Source organism: Pleurodeles waltl, chromosome 6 (assembly GCF_031143425.1).
Source record: "Pleurodeles waltl isolate 20211129_DDA chromosome 6, aPleWal1.hap1.20221129, whole genome shotgun sequence".
NCBI lineage: Eukaryota > Metazoa > Chordata > Amphibia > Caudata > Salamandridae > Pleurodeles > Pleurodeles waltl.
In genome coordinates, this window is record NC_090445.1 from 1,001,618,672 (window position 1) to 1,001,632,152 (window position 13,481).

The 13,481-nt window shown below is 41.6% G+C and overlaps 1 protein-coding gene across 3 annotated transcripts in view; it reads right to left on the reverse strand.

The window, feature by feature from the left end:
• Positions 1–3,468: 3,468 nt before the first annotated feature.
• The window catches only part of RNLS (renalase, FAD dependent amine oxidase), a 319,785-nt gene continuing 309,772 nt past the window's right edge, over positions 3,469–13,481 (reverse strand). For all 3 annotated transcript variants that reach the window (XM_069239902.1, XM_069239901.1, XM_069239900.1), the window contains one exon: positions 3,469–3,708. In XM_069239902.1, the coding sequence (XP_069096003.1) occupies positions 3,556–3,708 (153 nt within the window). In that variant the 3' untranslated portion in view covers positions 3,469–3,555. The remainder of the gene's footprint in view (positions 3,709–13,481) is intronic.

The following is a 13,481-nucleotide window of genomic DNA, read 5'->3' on the forward strand; positions in this document are numbered from 1 at the left end:
CGCCTTGAAATGGTGGATGGGGAGGATCTCATGGTGTCTGCAAAGCAATGTATTCTCAATGTGTGGGGAAGCTCTGCGGTGGGCTGAGGATGATGCCTGTGGATGATGCTGGGACTGGCGGTGGCCAAGAGAAATTTGCAAGATTATGGGAGCAGTCCAGGACCTGGAGGCATGTAAAAGTAAAATGGACAGGTACATGTTGGCAGAGTAGGTGGTGTTTGAGAGTAGAGGCTGACCTCACAAGAGGGGCAAGATCTGAAATGGTGGGAGTGTATATTGTGGCAATATACATGGCTTAATGGATTGATTTGAGGAGTGAATAACCTATCCTGGATACACTGTGCAAGTACTATGTCAACAGGGGTAGGGATGAGAAGGAGATGACGTGGAGGGGATCCTAGGGGCTCAAGATGCAATGTAATGCATGACAATGTAAATGTGGTAGCCCTTTATTAGACTTTAAATATCAATAAAATGATTGGTAAAAAAATATGTGGTTTACATAACAATAATAGAGCTGCAATTGTTCCTAGTCCTCACTATAAACTTATTGCTGGGCTTCACTTAAAATCCCTGCAAAAACCACCCAACACTATTTTAAAGAAACAGCAAATACTGACTTCAAATGTAGTTATCTACAATACTATCAACACCTTAGCATACCCAATCAGACGTCTGGAGCACATAAGATGTTAAGAAATGAAAATTTAACAACTCTGAAGCACAGAAAAGTTATTACTCCCATAACACATTTTAATAACCAGTGAGACCACACAAACGAATCTTACATAAACTACTACTCACTAGTCCATGCCTACACAATCATTGAGTCTCCAGCGACACAAAAGTACTCACAACCCTTCACTTCGCATCTGTAGGAAACTTGATTGTAAAACTGTGGTTGAACTTCCAGGCAATCAAAATAACCTACTGCCTGAAAGTAAAAAGCAGATTTCTGTGAGAAATTCTGAGCTCATATTTGGAAGCTTGCCAGATGCAGTCAGGTAGGAACCCTGGCACAACATTATTATACAGTATAACTGTTCCACTAGGGACGAATCACATATAATCTTAAAGTACACAAATATACATATAAACTTACAGTAACAACAAACTGACAATCCATCATTATTTCCTTGATAGCATTTAATAAACAAACGTATCCAAGGTATATCCTTATAAAAAATGTATTTGTATTGTCCATGATTGTCATCAAATAGTTAAAAACAAAAGTCTACATTGCTTTCAATATAAAACCTTGTAAGTTTTTCATAGGTGGGACACCTTTCATCCAGTGTCTTTATTTGCACCACGAGGTAATGACGATGCCAGGGAGTTTGTTCTTTTTCCCAGTATTCCTCCAGTTTTTATATGTTTTTGTGATGCCTGTTTGACCTGTGTACTCCTCTTTTAAACTCTCAACACATTTTGACATTGACCATTTTCAGGCCTCCTCACAACATTTACAAGGACTTGATTCCGCTTCTTGTGAGGCAAAGAACTTTCCCGTGGTTCCTGGTCCACAGCTCATAAAAGAAGAGGTGATGAATTCATCATCTCTTTGTCGGAAAATCGCTGTTGCTTCTGTGTGCTATGTCTGGATGAAAAGGAACCTCGTCATCTGACTGCAAATGGAATGGAGCATCTTGTTTAAGATGTATGGTGTAACACAACGTGCAACAACAAAGCAACATCATACTTACAAAATAAACATAATAATATATCCAAAACAATTTAAGGACTAAATCGCCACAAAAAAGCAAATCAATCATTAGTGTTTGATCTTACCAGTGGTGAAATTATGTATGTTAAAGATATACAGCTTTTCTGTTGGCAGTAAATACAAATTCATGGTAAAACACAACAATTGGAAAATTCAACCGGTGTAAGACATACACCAATACTGGAATCATTTGTAGCTGATAAACAAAATTTCACCATGGGCAAAAACTGTTGCTAGTATAAAGAACACTGCCAACCATCCACCTGAGTGTTTGGTTACTACGTCTAACCTACATTACCAGCAACAATCTATGATTTTAGTCATTTTTATGACCAGGCCTACTGCAACTCTGATTTTCAGGAGTTGGTCCTATAATTTAGCAGCCATATTTATTTTACCTGTAATGATTGGTAGGTCTACTAATAAGGTAAACATCTGATTGGGCTCATATGTCCAAAGACAGCCTGGCAGAGAGGATATTACCATAGGTTAGTATTTTACCATTTTGTGATTTGGGGAATTGCACTCCTGGCAGTACTTACCAAATACCGAGCAACACGCTTCCCGGAATAAGCATCAGTGTCCTAGGTCACTGTAGGGGCTACAATCTCAAGTTATGTGTGTGCTTCAAATACATTCCCAATTATTCTATATACCACGGATCTAGGAATAAACAGTGAATGATATTAGTAATTGTGAAGTACTCTTTCATGTTCACTTACATGCCCCTGTGAATTGGCCCCAAAAATTCTAAATTGGGAATAGTGAGGGAGTATTAATATAGAGGAAGAAGTACAAAAAAGAACTGTGCCCTCTTGCCACTTTTACCAATAGAGATGTGGACATTTTGGGGTTGATTTACAAAGGAATATAGGAGTACATAAAAGAGTACTACTGTTGTATAACTTCCTATACTCTGACATGCTTTTGTAATCCACCCACTCTCACTGTATGCTGTGTAATGTGTAATATACCAATTTTACTGCACAGAGGTAGTTCTGTTTTGATCTGCAAAACAAACATACAATTAAAATGTGTGCAGGATAATGAGCAACACAATTTGTAAAGGCTTTACTCAATATCCTTCATAATGAGATTAGTGTGATAAGCTTGTTATAAAATAATGAGAACGGTTGACCTATAAACAGTAGCGTTAAAAATCATGAAAACTTAGTTAAATGTCAATGTCTGTTACAAATATAATGCAAATACATCCGTGGTATAGAAAGAGTAATATTTCAATATTGGATATTGATTTTTAGCTTAATCCTAGCTAAATTTCTCAAACTTTGCAAAAAAAGCCTGCAAGATAATTTAAGAACACACGATACATAGCTAGAGTTCACCATGGTACACCAATGTCCAAAGCTCACAGAAACACAGAAATGTTTTCAAGGAACATTTTTGTGCTCTAGGCCATGCACAGAACACACATCATCTTGAAAAATAATTTTTTTAAAGCAATCCATCTTTGAAATAGCAAGGATTGTAATCTAATTAATGTGTCATTTTTTTCGGATCTGATTTCCATTCTTTAACAGTTCAAAGTTGTATTAAAGCAATTACATGACTCATATTTGATGTTAACATAGGGAACGGGGGAAATGTAGTAAATTATGTAATCCAAACTACAGTGGGAAAATAAATATGTATATGCATTATCGATTTTTTCAACCTCCATACCCGGAGGTCAGCATTTGGTGTTTTTTCAGACGGTGCATGAAAATATAACAAGACATTTAAAGTATACATCTGTAACCTTTTAATGGATTCCAGCAGAAAGGAATTTATCAAACACCTGATTCACTTCAGGGAAAATCTCAAAACAAACATCACAAATTAGCTTCCAAAGCCTCCTTGATTCGAAGGGCAGATTCGGTGCACCCATCAAAGTTTGAATGTGTGAAACCATCACCACCACACAACAGCAGTGGCTTGGTGTGGAGAGTCATTTGTCCTGGACAATTCACAACTGCTTGCGTCACCTGAAATATAAATACGGACACTGTTAAAGGAAACGGGTCATGATGGATTATCCCATCCAACAAACTCTAAATCAGGTCAAAAGTATTTTTTCGCTGACCAAACTGTTTAACATTTTGGCTGCGAGACAACTTTGAAATAAAGCTCTTGGCATATCACGTGGTGAATGCTTTGAGAAGGTGCACTTTGATGCTTTTCTAACAAAGACACAAATAATTATACTATCGGATAACAATAGACAAACCATTTTAAGGGTGCAAGTGGTGTTACATTAGGATTGGAAGACGAGGGAGACTTTTATACCACATTGGTCGATCTGAAATGTGGAACTAGAGGTGGGTTATTAGGGCCATATGTACGAACACATTTTCCCATAGACACAGAATGGGTAAAACCCTTTGCTACATCTGGCCCCTGGTCCCTTGGGGGAGGCCTGTCCACCATATTTTGGCAGGGAGGGATCTCACTGCCCACATCAGCCAGTATTGAGCAAGCTTTGGAGGAAAAGCAGAATGTCAAGGAGGTGACACGTTTTGGCTTCACTCTGCAAACACTTATGTTTTTTTGATTAAACTCCCAAAGCTGGAGTTCACTTTTGAAAAACAAAAACAAATTGCCCTAATACACAGAGTTTTCTACTAGCGTGTCAGAGCGAGTCATTGATTTCCCTACCAGGAAGCACTGTGCTTCGCACTGCAGTCCTGAACAGAAAAATTACTAATTTCCCTGCTTGAGTCTGCCCTGCTTCACATGGCAGTACTGGGTAGGTCAATCCAGGGTAATGACTCTGCTCTAAATAGGCAAGGTACCTTTCACTGTGATCTGGCTTCCCTCTGGTGGATGGGTTTCCAAGTCAAGACTTTCTGTCAGTAAAGCAAGCCGAGACCCTGCCACCAGAAACCATACAATTCCTCCAACTCAAATATGAGTTTGGGGATCCATGAGTTTAGCACAGGAGGCAGCCACTGCCTTTTAGCAGATATCCTGCACCAACGAAACTTAACATGTCTCACTATAAGTCATTTCAGGTTACAGGATACTTATAATATGTCTCGTGCTAAAATGGTCTCTTAGCACTTAATAGCCTGGAGAACGATAGGGTAGCAATTACTTTTCTTCCAAAATGAAACAAGCTTGCAAAAACTACAGAGGAGCCCAGTGGGTACATGTAGGTGGAAGAGACTAAAGGGAATCTAAGGGCTTCCAAAATTCAAAATGTTTCTCCAGATATATCTGGAACCCCGATTAATCTAAGAAATAAAATACTTGTGCTTAGTTATTCTAAGTAATGATTATATTTACTCATCTGATGATATCTTTACTATAAACACAGGTGACAATATTAACATACAGGGGAATGAGGATGATCAGAAGGTTTTCTAATCTGCATGAGTGAAAGTACCAAATCGCTAATTTATATTTGTTGAAGGTTTAGAAGACATTGAAAAGTAAATTGGACTATAAAAAAATTGTGGAAACTCAATCAAAGAAAGTCTTACTTCTCTTTCATTGGTTTAAACTTAGGCTACAGTAATATCTCATATCTTGATAGTTACCAGTATTTTATAACAATGTTTGGCCTCTTTGCTTTCAAAAGTTGTAAAATTCATTAGGAGTAATAAACTCAAAGTTATTTTATCTTCTTATTTTGTCTATTCAGCAAACACTGCATTTAATTTTTACCACTGCTTACAGAAGTTACCAGTTGCTGGTAGACAAACAACAAAAATGCTATATTTTATATATTTATTTTCATATGTTTGTTTGAACAGATCTTAGATTATAGAGTTCTAAGAAGGTGTACATAGCTAAACCGCGAACTCGATATTGGACTTTGAGCCACATATTTTATTAGGGTGCCACTCACAGTGTACTTAGTCCCTTATTTCAGAATGCCAATAAACCTAATGCATAAAACATTCTCCAAATGATCTTTTGTGTCAACCGGTTCACTTTACCATGGATATGAGGTCTTTAGGTCTCTTCTAGTAGGCAGCAGACATGCATTTCGAGTGGCCAGAGGTGGCTCCTCTGAAATGGTGGAGGAGCATAGCCCTCCTGGCTAAGAGCCAGCAACTGTAAAATAAAACAATATTGAATTATTGTTTCATTCTACAACTGCTGGCACAGCCAGCAGCATATGCAGGGAGGGGCAGGCTGGGTCATGGGAGGGGGACAGGGGAGGGGGAGTGGAGTCTGTGCACTAAGTCTGCATGTGCTCTTGGTCTCCCGTCTCAGGCCTGCAAAACGCACTTAGCTTTCTCCAACCCGGGAGTGTTACACAGCTGGGCTGGAGAAACTGCACAGACTCCAGTGCGCTGTCTGAGCAGCAGACCAAGCCACTCAGACCAATCCTGATGCTGCTCTCATGCTAAGTTTAGCATGAGAGCAGTGCCAGGATAGCTGGGACGTCTGTGCTGGTGTCCCAGGGAATGCTGGGACACCAGAAGAGAAGAGGAGCAAGGCTGCTGTGTCGGGAACTGTAGTTTTTTCGTATTATTTATATCCCTGTCCCCGTTGCCTCTCCCTCCTCCCTACCCCCTCTTCAGATTTGCAGCGCCACTGCTGGGAGTGACCCACTTTAAAACTGAATCAGCCTTCTCCTGCCTGTAAATATCACAGTTCCTGCAGGGGCATGCACAGTCAATGTCCGTTTTCTTTAAGCTTAATTGTGGTGATCCCTAGTTTTCTAGTTGGCTCCATTAACCTTGTCTTTGACCTCTTAATCGCTTCATAACATCTGAGGTGTTTACATAAGACCAGTGCTTGAACAATTGCATTCATCATATTTGCAAGTTGTTTTTAATTCACTTGCTCTGTACTAATTGATCTGCAGCACCTACGGGGCCACATTCGGAATGTTGCACTGGAAGGCATTCATTTTTGGATAACGTTCTCCGGTCTCTCACAATATACTCCAGTACTAGTTGATCCCAGACTGCTTGTTCGTTTTTATCCTAAGTGAGGTTCAGCGTATTTCCTGTGTGCTAGGTAAGATGCCTTGGCCTCAAAAAGACTAAGGCCCTCATTACGAGTGCGGTGGTCTCATGACCAAGCGATGGCAGTCGGACCGCTGCAGACAGGTCGGTCCGACTGCCCTATTATGATAGTGGCAGATGGGCCACGGTCCGACCATCTGCACCTCCAGGTTGCCACCTGTCGACAGCCTGGCGGTCTTGGCGGTCACAATCCGAAGGGCAGCGCTGCAAGCAGTGCTGCCCTGGGGATTACGAGTCCCCTTTCCGCCAACCTTTGCGTGGCGGTCTCACCGCCATGCAAAGGCTGGCGGAAATGGGGCGTCGGAGGCCCCCTGGGGGCCCCTGCACTGCCCATGCACTTGGCATAGGCAGTGCAGGGGCCCCCATGGACAGCCCAGTCGCACGTTTCGGCAGTGAAATGCGCGCCACGTGCTTTCGCCTCCGATCCACCACAACATTGCCGCTGGCTTGATTACAAGCCGGCGTCAATGTTGTGGTGAGTTTTCTGCTGGTCCAGCGGGTGGAAACGCTGTTTTCGCCTACTGGCCCAGCGGAAAACTCCTAATAGGGTGGGCAAAAGGCCTCCATTACTGGCGGTCTTTTGCCTGCAGCGGCTTCGACGGTCCTGTGACAGGACCGCCGAAGTCTTAATGAGGCCCTTAACGTGGGTTTTGACAATAAATCATGTACATTTTCAGCACAGACTATATAGTGTGATGCCTACTGACATTTACATAACTTGGTGACTCAATTCAAAATAAAGGTAATCTACTCCTGGATCCACAAATTGTTCAGAATTATAAACTTGAAATTCATTAATGTGGATCCCCTTCATCTTGTATCCAGATCACATAAATTGTGACAAAGCAGTCTCTGTTTTTCGTTAAGTGCAGGATGCTTCCTCTGTCATGGACTTCTTGAACGCCCTGCTTTCTTTCACTCTTCTTTTGCAAACTTTGCATGACCCCACATGAAAGGTAGGGCTGGCAGAGTCCATTCTCTGTGTTTGGGTCAGATTATGAGCGTCTAGTCAGATAGGCCTTTTGCATCATTTCAGGGATACTGGGTACCTACAGTGTCTGTCTGATTTATCCTTCGTCAACAAAGCCACATGTCTATTTTTTAGGTGGAGGCCTACCAGACAGCTCAGCAGTCTGGTTGCGAAAGACATTTTAGGGACATTCTAAAACCTTCCTTTGAAATGTATTCTCCCCATAGCTAATCATTGGCTTTGGGTTTTAGAACTCACACATGGTTGCCTTCTATTAGCTGGCTTTATTTTACGCTGTCCAGCATGTCTCTGTCCCTCCTGTGGCACTCTTTGACTGGCTCCTTGTATCCTTCCACCAGTGCTTACTTTCTGGGAACTATTTTTCCATTTTGTGAGGAACTCCAGAGGAGTGTTTTCAATTGCCTCTCTTGAATGCTAAGAAGCAGTAAACATGCTGTATTTCTGTGAAAAGTTTACCTGCCGCCTATCTTTCTGCTTGACTCATTCTACTTGTATTCACTGCTTTCATCATCTATCCTGCTTTCTTATGAGGAACAATGTTCTGTCTACAAGCTTGCTTATTTTGGTCAATGCTATTTACTAACAGCATAACTTACACAGTTCTTTTCTTCAATTTCACACCGATGCCAGAAGGGCTGGGAATAGGGGATAATGCTGAAACACCCCCAAAATTACCATGCTGAAGATAATAAGCAATAAACAGCCCTTTAAATTTTCTTTTGATCTTGTCACATTTGCTGGGCATTCAAAGACAGAGGTCAAATGTAAGGCTCTGTCTTCCAGGGAGGTTGGTGTTTACTTTCCTTTCTCCGACTGCAAAGTGAAAGGATTTATGTTGCAATCTTGTGGAGTACCGGAATGTGAAAAGGTTGTAGGATGGTATTGTTTTCTAGCACACAATAAAATGTAAATGAACTGTACACATATTTCAGAATATATCAGAATTGGGAAGGCAGAAATGAAGGATATTTATTTATAATTCTGGTGTGACACTCTTCTTCACTCTGTGCTTCTTCACTCTACCCCACTCTATGCCACTTCACTCTAAGCCACTCCATTATGTGACACCCTACAACACTCCATCTAGGACACTCCACTCTATGTTATTCGGTTCTATGCTACTCCACACCACACCACTTTTAATCCACTCTACATCACTCTACTCTATGACACTCTTCTCCATTTTACCATACTCTACCACCTAACTCTGCAACAGTCCAATCTACAACACTTGATGCCACTCTATAACTCTTTACACAAGAGAGGGCTGCTGTAGAGTGCCACTTCACTCTACACCAGTCCTCTCTTCTCAACTTTATGCCATTACACTCTATGCGTGAAGATTCGATGCCACTCTACAACACTCTATTCTACTCCACTCTATGACACTTCACTCCTCCACGCTACACCACTGCATTCCGCTATGTCACACTCTACTCCACTCAATTCTATGCCTCTCCATGCTGTGACACTCTACTCCACTCTGTGCCACTCCACAACACTTTACTCCATGGCATTCTACTCTACAACACGTTACTCCACTCTCCGCCACTCCACTCTATGCCCCCCCACTCTGCGAGACTCTACACCACTTCACTCTCCACCACTCCTCTCTACTCCATTTTACACCACTCCATTCTACTCCACTCATATGGCATGCCACTTGAGGACACTTTACTGCAATCTACGGTACTCTATTCTACTCGACTTTACACACTCAACTCTATGGCACTCCATGGTACTCTACCCCACAGGACCATCTATGACTCTCTATCTACTCCACTACATGACTCTTTACTCCATTCCAGTCTGACAGTCTACTTCACTTCACACTTCTCTACTCTATGAGGCTCCACTCTACAACACTCCACAGCTCTACACTCTACGACACTCAACTCCATTCCACGGCACTCTCCTCTACATGACTAACCTTTAGCCATGCTGAACAGCAGCCATGCTGGTGCACAACATGGTTTAAATGCATTGGCAAAGCTGTTGGTTCTCACATAGGCAAAACCTATTGGCTTTGCTAATGCTTGTTTCTATGCACTGCCAGCTGGGTCACCTGCAAGGGTCTGCAACCATTGTTCCACAATAGCAGGTGTCTGGTTATTTCCGTTCACATTACAATTAGGCAACTTTCTACATCGTGCTCAGTGAATATTCCTCTGTCTGATGTATGCAGAATTATGGAAATTAAGTTGGTTTCAGGTGCTTGGTTCAGTTGCTGTTCTTCTAGTAAGCCTATGAAAGTTTATTTATGTTTAATATCATCCTCTGTTATTATTGCCTTGGATTTAATAAAGGATTTTTTAGTCCCTTGTTGCTTATGGTATTATCCCTTAGATTTGTGTCTAGTTTTGTTGCCCTTATGCACTATTATGGATGTTAAATATGTTGCTTTAAGCAAGTGCTGAGTATGGACTTGAAGGACTGATGTTTAGTCTTTTAGTATACAAGGTGGAGCTAGGTTTCTCAAACAGCAGATTAAGTAACTTCATGTAGGATACCTATGACTTTTGTTGAATAAAGTTACTCCCGAAAAACATTTGCCAGGACTTTAGCATTGGCCTGTCCTTATTTAGTGATCTATTTGAAACCTGAATGAGGGGCACAATTTTATTAACAGAATCGGATAAAGAACACTGCAGGATTAATTACATGAGTTATGACCAGATGTTTAATATGAAATTATTCCTTATAGGATCAATGTAAATAGCAACCCTTCCTAAAGATATCTACATTCAGAAATATATGGTATTTGCTAGGCAACTGAACTAAAATTTGTTAAGTTATTTATTATAGCCCTACCATTCATCTACCATTCATCGGAAAAATTATTTACAAAGTAGCTTTCGTTCAATTCCAAAACCAGGTCAGCAAGCCCAACCTTATCCAGCGTCACCAATTTGGCTTAAGATCATGCAACAGAGTGAACCATTAAGCCACAGGAAACGAGCACACTTCTTTCCGATAGGGTTCTGTAGAGGTTCACCTCCTACCTCACCAAAACGTCACCAAATTGTCCAGCTGCAGAACTCAATATCCCAAAAAATGCTAGATTCACATGGGATACCATTTTGCTCCATCCTGTTGACTCACATCATCATCCTCTACAAATATCCCCTTTGATTCAATCTCACAAACACCAGCATCAATATCCTTCAAATCATTGAAGATACACAATTCAACCTAAACATTGTAATTGAAAAACTCTGCAATAATGCAAAGCTTTGTCGACTGAACCTTTGGTATAAAACTTACACACCGGTAATGCATGGCAGTTCCACAGTACTGGTGAAATTAATTTTGAAAATAAATTATAAAATTCAATGTGGGTTGGGGATCTGCAGGGGGTTGGCCACACGTGGGGTTGGATGCAGTGCCTGGCCATAGGCCAATCCCTGTGGCCAACTCTCTGCTGAGCACAGCTGAAGGCTGGTCACAGCGAGGTCTGGCCACCTGTGGGGGCTAACGGCTGTGCACAGAAGGGGTTGAGCACAGGGCCAGGTTTAAGCAGTCATCGTCTTTTGCTGTGCACCGCAAGGCGTGGCTGCCCACTGGGTGATGGGAGGCACTTGCAAGAGGTTAGGACCTTTGGCCAAACTCCTGCTGGACAGCCAAAAGCCATGCTCAGTGGGGCAGTTGGCTGAATAGGATTTAAAAAAAACTAGAAATTCACTGAAAAAACAAGGGTAAAGTGACATTATATTTAGGTTTTGTAATAACACAAAAAAGTTATGTTCAAACACAATAAAACCCTGAAATTCACCAGTTATATTTCACTGAGATATGACTTGCACCCCTGCCATGCACTGCTTATGACTTCACATATTACACCACTTGTGACATGTTAAATAACATAATTGATGACATCACTGATAAAGTCTCAAAATATCTTATTGATAACATCAACAATGATATCAGCTAGTCATTCTGCCAGTTTCCTGTAGGTTAGCGATCTTGAAGTAATTCAACATGGTAAATCTATGGCAAATGCTCAATCACCAATTGTGTGATAAGGGAGATAACTTTTGACTACATGCTGGATACATAAGATATGTGTCAAGGTGTCCACATTTTGTGGATATTATCCTCTTTTTACCACTATTCACACAGCTAACAAATAAATGTCTCCATAGACTTAAATGGGTTAAATTTAACCTCTTTTCAATTCCCTGCAAATTGTTTGTGTTCTGTTCACGTTAATGGAATCTACCTCATAAAAGATGCATACGGCTTGCAATTTTAAGTCACACAGTTGACAGACATGCATTTGTCACTGAAAAGACACCTTCTACCAGGCCCTTTGGACAACTCTCTGTAATTTGATAAAATGCACTGCACACATTTTTGAGGTGGGCCCAATGGCTTGTAACCTTTGAACCATGCTTACAACACCAATGTGAGATAAACCTCTTCTAAGAGGAACAACCTTTTTTCTACTTTATTCAATAATAAGCAACGCATCAATATTCTCTGCAAAATTCTGAAAATAAACATCCATACATTATAACCATCCTTGTTATATAGAATTTGTATAATGCAATGAATTACATTTGTTTAACAAGGAAGCATGCCTAGGTAAACACTGGTCAATAACCTATTGTCAACAAAATCTCTGATCTTACTCACAGATTTTTTTGCTAAAGGTTTGAGGAATATATTACTTTGAATACTCTACAACCCACATCACGCATGCTCACCTTGTTAAAAATTGTTGGGACAGTAAAATCCCTCATGTGGTAACGTACGTACATCCTGCCCTGAGTGTTCCAGCTGTAATGTTATCTGGATCCCTAATGCTGATTATTGTTGTCATGGACGACCATGGATCACACATGTGTGCCATGATATTGGCCTGTTTTATGGATTACAGTCTTTTTTAACCAAAAGGGACACCCAAGGCAGTGCTCTCATAGTGGTGAAAGGCTACTGCCTTTACCAGGAGTTCAGCAGCACAAGTGCAATGGTGGCCGCATACCGTGTAGTATGTAGTGAACAGGTCCTTTTTACCAATGTCACTGGAGCGAAGCCAACAGCATCACTCATTCAAAGTTCCGCTGTTGTGTGCTTAACTCACTTTTGGCCTACATTAGTTTGATGTTGAGTGCTGCACAGTGGTTGGTACACTTGTGATGGGCGTAAGTGTGCCTCAAAGTGGTAAAATACAGGGACAATGGAGTGCTGCACAGTGTGGGGCCATTGTGAACAGTACTTCTGTGCCGAGAGGGCTGGAGTCCTTGTCCAGACCTAGGTTGGTTACCCTGTGTGCAAGACGGGACCACTGTGAAGATTGCTGCTGTGCCAATTGAGCAGTAGTCCATGTACAGAAGAATAATGGTGACCCAGTATGCCGGGGTGCACCAGGACAAGGCATGGAATGTGGTCAGGACGAGACTATTGAAGAATGAAAGAGCTCACCATGTTGACCCACGTCGGCCCATGCAACAACTGAGGACCAGCTGCAGGAATGCCACAGCCCCAGCTCCCTTATGTATGGGGAGGATCCAAAGGAACTTAGCAACATCGAAGGAGCATTGAGAACGTCCTGGACTCTGCCACTGCAGGACCTCATGTTAGGAACTCTAGGACACCTGACCATGGCCCTCCTGAGCCAAGTGTGATAGACCTACTTGAGCAGCCGCTGCAGCTTCAGCTCCTGTGAAGGGGGTGTGCCCAGAGGATCCAGTAATCAGATCTTGCCAGACGACCACAGGGGAACATGCCTGGCAGATAGCACTATCGAGCTGAATCTCTTTTGACTTTAATAAAGAATCAGAGA